General features: G+C 35.3%; 1 protein-coding gene across 1 annotated transcript; it reads right to left on the bottom strand.

Moving 5' to 3' along the window:
* Window positions 1-465: 465 nt before the first annotated feature.
* LOC104248960 (U-box domain-containing protein 4-like) lies at window positions 466-2,853 on the bottom strand. The gene is made up of 2 exons (XM_009805317.2): window positions 1,681-2,853; window positions 466-866 (listed from the first exon to the last, which is right to left on the bottom strand). Exons 1-2 carry the CDS (start codon window positions 2,662-2,664, stop codon window positions 780-782), a joined length of 1,071 nt encoding a protein of 356 aa, XP_009803619.1. The 5' UTR covers window positions 2,665-2,853; the 3' UTR covers window positions 466-779.
* Between the last annotated feature and the right edge of the window lie 2,908 nt (window positions 2,854-5,761).

The raw sequence follows: 5,761 nt of genomic DNA, 5'->3' as shown, positions 1-5,761 counted from the left end.
TGACACACAAATGCCTTTTCATTCAATTGAAACAGAAAAAGATATTACGTGGAGTTCGTTTTACCTTCAAATTTCAACTCTCGTCGGTCCATATTAATCGTCTTTTACAATTTTTGTACTCCTTGATCACAATAATATTTGTCTTAGTAACACTTTATCTCTCTTTAAACACTAGCATTTAGGTGCAAAGTTTCATTTTCATTAAAGATTCCTATCTTCTATCTTTTCTTCTTCTCTTTATTACGGCCAATTCCATCCAAAAAAGATGAAGATAAAATTAAAAGAGGAAGAGTTAATATGTCAATTTCTTTACTCAATTTGACGTAATAAGTGGGTCTCACCTACAGCGAGTAGTAATACCTTAATTGCGAAAAAAAGAAAACCAATGAGATTCCTGGTGAGTTTTTGTTTTTCCTTTTCAAATTGTTATCGTTAAGGATTCGTGGGACAAAGTGTCGGGAGTAGTTGTGATTTTCACGTTTCATAAATAAGGTAGCTTTATATGAAAAGAAAAAGAAACAATCCAGGTACAAGTAACCTTTAAACCCATCCAAAAGTAGAAAGCAACTCAAGAAAGGGAAAAAGAAAACGCAAAAGTGACAGCCAAAAAACAACCAAAATTTACAAAGCTTTTGCTGAATTACAAAAGATATTTACAGTTTTCAGACTCATTTTTTTCTTCTACTTGACCATCTTTTGTGGTTCTCTTGAGTAGTGTTGGGTTGCTATGATACAAAATGAGGAAGCAAACAACAGAGGGACATAACATGTGGTGAGAATCAAAACGACACATCAGAAGCTCTGGCTGCTGCTGCAGCGGCGTTACCGGATCTTGGCTGTCGTAGAAGCGCAATCAGTGTCTCCGCCTGTCCATTCATAATACGACCAAAACACAAGATACTCATCAAATACTGCTGCTTAATAATACTCAAACACTGACAAATTCAAATATTTTATATACTCGTCGATCCAGCTTACTTTTTTCGGGGTCAATGACAAATTGTAAGTATAAAGTACGAAAAGATGAAGAGAAACCTATTTAAATTGTTCAAATAATTTACTAACACTGTCATATTTACATATTGAAAAGGACAAAGACACCAATTTAATTGAACTTCAGCTCTTAGTATTTTTCCCTAACCTGCTAGAGGCCACAGGAGGCAGACATATTGGAGAACGACTAGTGCATCCACCTAACAATAAATAGTTGTCATAACCAATTCACATCACCAAATTCACCATAATACTTACGTAGTCTATCTTTACACCTAAGCTCAGTGCTAACCCTACTTAATTAATTAGCCTAACTCATTAATTAATTACATACTTCACATTTCATGGCGGCGGTTATATCTTTTTCACTGTAGTAGCTAAATTTCACAAGGCAGATTTAATTGGGTTTTGAATATAACCTTTGCCATATTTTAGTGTATAAGGTACTCAATTCTTCCGAACCATATATTAAAGGATATATCCCCTATATGCAGCCCTGCAGGTGTGGATTTCACTACTTCCACAATAATTCTACATATATATTGATAAGTTTTTTCAATTAGAATTATATTTATATTGGAGTGATTAAAGTTACTATTAAGTACTACCGTTTTGTATGATTTAAAATTCTATCTCCATTTTTGACCAATAATAGACGGGGAAAAAAAGATATTTTTCATTTTTTACCTTTTGTTTGGCGCGACTTGTACCAGATTGGGACAAAGCAACCAATGGGGGAATAGCGCCTTCGCGTGCCACCATAGTACGGTAAGTCACGCTATCCTCACACAGCTGCCACAATATCGCCACCGCAATCTCCTTCTGTCGATGTGTCCCCACCTCCACGATCTCCACCAACACCGGAATTCCACCTTCCTCCACCACAGCCGCCCTCGCCTCTGTCAACGATATCAAAACGCTCACCACGAACGCCGATTTATCCACCATGTTTGAACTGAAATCCGCCATTGATTCCACTAACGGCTTCATTACTCCAGCTTGTACCGCTCTGACCTTGTTCTCCTTCACGGAGCATAAGGAGTACAGTGCAGTTGAGGCGTCCTTCTTCCCGCGGAAATTGCCGGCTTCTAGAAGGTTCACTAACGGGGGTATTGCACCCGACCGTCCGATTGCGATTTTGTTCTCTTCGATTTGCGACAAACGGAGCAGAGCGCAAGCGGAATTCTCCTTCGCGGTTGAATTGCCGATTTTCAGAGCTCGAACTAACGGTTTGATCGCTCCTGATGCTGCGATGAGCTCCTTATTTTCATCACAGAGAGATAAATTGAGAATCGCGGTAACGCCGTACTCTTGAAGGTGAAGATCAGTGGAAGAGATAAGAGAAATCAAAGGCTTAATCGCTCCAGCTCGAGCGATTTTGAGACGATTTTCCGATTTGTTCTTCGCTAAGAGTCTAAGCTCCATTGCCGCTTGCTTTTGCACGTCGATTGAGTTTGACTCGAGATCAGAGACGAGTTGCTGGATTAATTCATCTGAGTTCTCCGACGCGCATGCTATTAATAGTCGCCGGCTTTGAGAAGACGCCGTCGGGAACTCGCCGGATCTATCGCTGTTGCAGTCACTGAAAGCTGAGGAGGATTCAGTAATATTGAGACCGCTAAATGTTCGTCCCAGGTAGGTGAAATTTGGTTGATGAACCTCCGTTTCCATTGCTGGAGATAGTCTCTTCACCTCACCAACTATTCGCCGCCGGACATAATAATTCAATGTTTCCGGTGAGTTCACCGGAGTACAAGTTTTGAGTTAATAATACAAACTACAGCGTTTAGCTGGAGTTGTTTTGGGCCTAGACGATTTGGGCTTTGAGCAAACATGAATGAAAGGAAAATGGAACATATAGAGAGAGAACACCTGGATTAAGGCCTAGGAGAAAGGGAAGGACACGTGCGTGATCGTACAGAATCCAAGTAGGGACAGCACGTGCGAGGGGTCCCTTTTAACGCGTGTGTGGAAGGTTCGTTATTTCCATAATGCTCAAGTGTCCCTTCTTTTTTTTTTTTTTAGGAATTTTTATCTTTGATAATACCTTATTTATTTTAAATAAATATCATTTAAAAAAATATATTTTATAATACCTTTTAAGGTTTATAGCAAAATATTTAAATATGGTTACCTCCTAGCCCTAAACCACTAAATACCCTAATTTGTGACACTCTTTTCTTTCTCTCTCTACTTTGATACATTACATTCTCTTTCTCATCCCATTAAAATTTCCTATGGCGGAAGAGAAACAATCTTTGCTTGAGTATTGAGCCAAATTTTAGATTCTTTGAAAGGCGTTCGAAGTACGAAGAAGAAGAGGAGGAATAACAGCAAAAGCAGCCGCTGGAATAACAACAACGATGGCGGTTGTTTTTACGGTCACAATTGACCTCAAAAATGCCATTTTTTCAAAATCCTTTTATATATTCATTCAGACTAGAATTTTTAACAGTTGAGAGAGAGAGAGAGTGTCGTCGTCAGACTTCGGAACGCAATCTAGATTCTAAAATCATCGACTTCCTGTATTCAGCTAATTGGGTTGTTTCATCGGGCCACATAACTAAAATTATTTTCTTTTTTTTAATTGTAATTCAATGTATCTCGTTGTATTCCATGTATTTCATTGGATTCACTGTCTTTTTTTCCATTGTAATTCAATGTATCCCGTTGTATTCTATGTATTTCATCGTATTCACCGTCTCGCTATATGTCATGAATGTATTCATAAGTTTTTTTAATTAATATAATTTATGTATTCAGATGTATTATATAATTTCTCTGAAGATTGCTATGTTTTTTGGGTATTTTTCGGTTGAGAATCTTTTTTATAACTAAAAATACAAAATTTGTGTGTGATAAGTGAGTTTGTTGAGTTATATTAGGAGTCTATTATGTTAATTGATTCACTTTCCATTTTAAAAACAGTGTAATCCCCTATTTCACGCCGTGAATACAGTCGAATACAATAATCTACAATAATCTTTCCAGCTATAATCTCATATTTCACTTCATGAATATAGTCAAATGCACTCGAATACAACAACTGATTAACTGGACTTCCCTGATTCACGCCTATTTTTGCTACTGTATTCATGAATACAATAGCTTAAATACATCAAATACATCTTATCACCACATAAAAGGTATCTATAATCCATAATATAGCAAATGATATCTATAAATGACTAATTACTACTAAAAGATAATGAATGCTTTATGAAAATTTCTCTTTTTTTTACGCGATGCGTAACTCGCAGTCAAACGTTCCCTCGACCTAATAGCTTCGAACGTAACTTAACCTAATGGTTCACAAAATTTTGCAATTTCACATCAAGTATCATATTTCACTACGTTCTTCATTAATGCGAGAGTCAAGATAGGCCTCTCATTAACTATTTACTTCATGTTGAATTATGTTCAAGATCCTTTTCTTATTTGTCACTGTCATAACAAAAAATTTGGTTAATTAGTATATATCCTAATCGAGTTTGGAATTGGTCGAGCTTGACAACTATACATTTGGTTAGGCCGCATCGGGTCTCATACGTTCATATATCGCTACATCACTTATTCTATTGTTGATACAATAACATTCAATATATTCAATGAGCAGTGAAGTGAATTATTATGCAGGTATAGGAAGGAAGTTCTATCTTCATTAGTTTAAACATAGCTTCTTCACAACTTGTATTCCTTTTTAAACATGCCGAGAAATGCTTGAAATAATCTCTCTACTTCCACAAGGTAGGAGTAAGGTATACGTATATAATTATGTACTATTCTATCCAAACCTCATACAGTAAAAATACATTGGGTATGTTATTGTTATTATATACCCCATCCGTCTCATATTAAGTGTCGTGATTTTTAAAAATAATTGTCTCAAATTATTTGTCATTTTAGAAGTTCAAGAGTAAATTAGTTATTTTTTTCCTATTCTACCCTTAATATTAATTGTTCTTGAAGACTACAAACACCTTAATTATGAGTAAGTAATAAATGAAGAGAAATTATATTTTAAGATATAAATAAGGGTAAAATAGTTAAAATATTTTCTATTTATTATTTTTTTAAATAGCGTGTAAAAGAGAAACATGACAAATAATACGAGACGAAAGAAGCAGTTGTCAAATTTCTTTCCTAGTAGTTTCCGCTCATATTGGACTTCGAAAATGATGGTACATTAATCAAGAGATTAGTTGTCCTTTCTTTCTTCATTAGTTTTGTTGTATGTGACAGAGATATTAAATTTCAATTGGTACATTATCCAAGCGTGTAACTCTTCAAGCATTCCATGTCTCAGTCCGTGTGTCAAATATTTTTTTTTTAAATCAGGTTCATGCAGTATTACGAAGTATGAAGTGAGATATTGCGTACGACTATAAATTTTATATTACCAGGTTTCGAGAGATGCTTATTGTCCATGCTTTCGCATCGAATTGTGATGAAAATTTTATTTTGTATCTCATACAACGGACACTAGTTGCATGATGTAACTTTTTTGTTTCATTATTTTGTGGATCCAGATTTCTATAAATTCAGAAGTGTAAGATTGAGGTCTACAAATTTGTGAGACAAAAAAAACTCTTATACAATTAATGTAAGTTGTATGAGACACAAAATAAGACTTCTTAAATTGTGTTGCAAAGAACCTAGGAGTTTGATAACAAACGGAAGTTATGGTACAAGTACTTACATGCATCTTGTCCTTTTTAACTTATAATATTGTTTATTATTTTTTTATATAATTGTAATGTAGTACTAG

Source organism: Nicotiana sylvestris, chromosome 10 (genome assembly GCF_000393655.2).
Source record: "Nicotiana sylvestris chromosome 10, ASM39365v2, whole genome shotgun sequence".
Taxonomy (NCBI): Eukaryota; Viridiplantae; Streptophyta; class Magnoliopsida; order Solanales; family Solanaceae; genus Nicotiana; species Nicotiana sylvestris.
This window is presented reverse-complemented; position numbering and strand designations above follow the sequence as displayed.

Bases quoted from the DNA above. Each gene is read 5' to 3' on its own strand.
- LOC104248960 (XM_009805317.2), bottom strand. From the start codon at position 2,664: ATGGAAACGGAGGTTCATCAACCAAATTTCACCTACCTGGGACGAACA. The intron at 867-1,680 runs GTAAAAAATGAA...ATGAATGGACAG, and splicing joins CAAGTCGCGCCAAACAAAAG to GCGGAGACACTGATTGCGCT.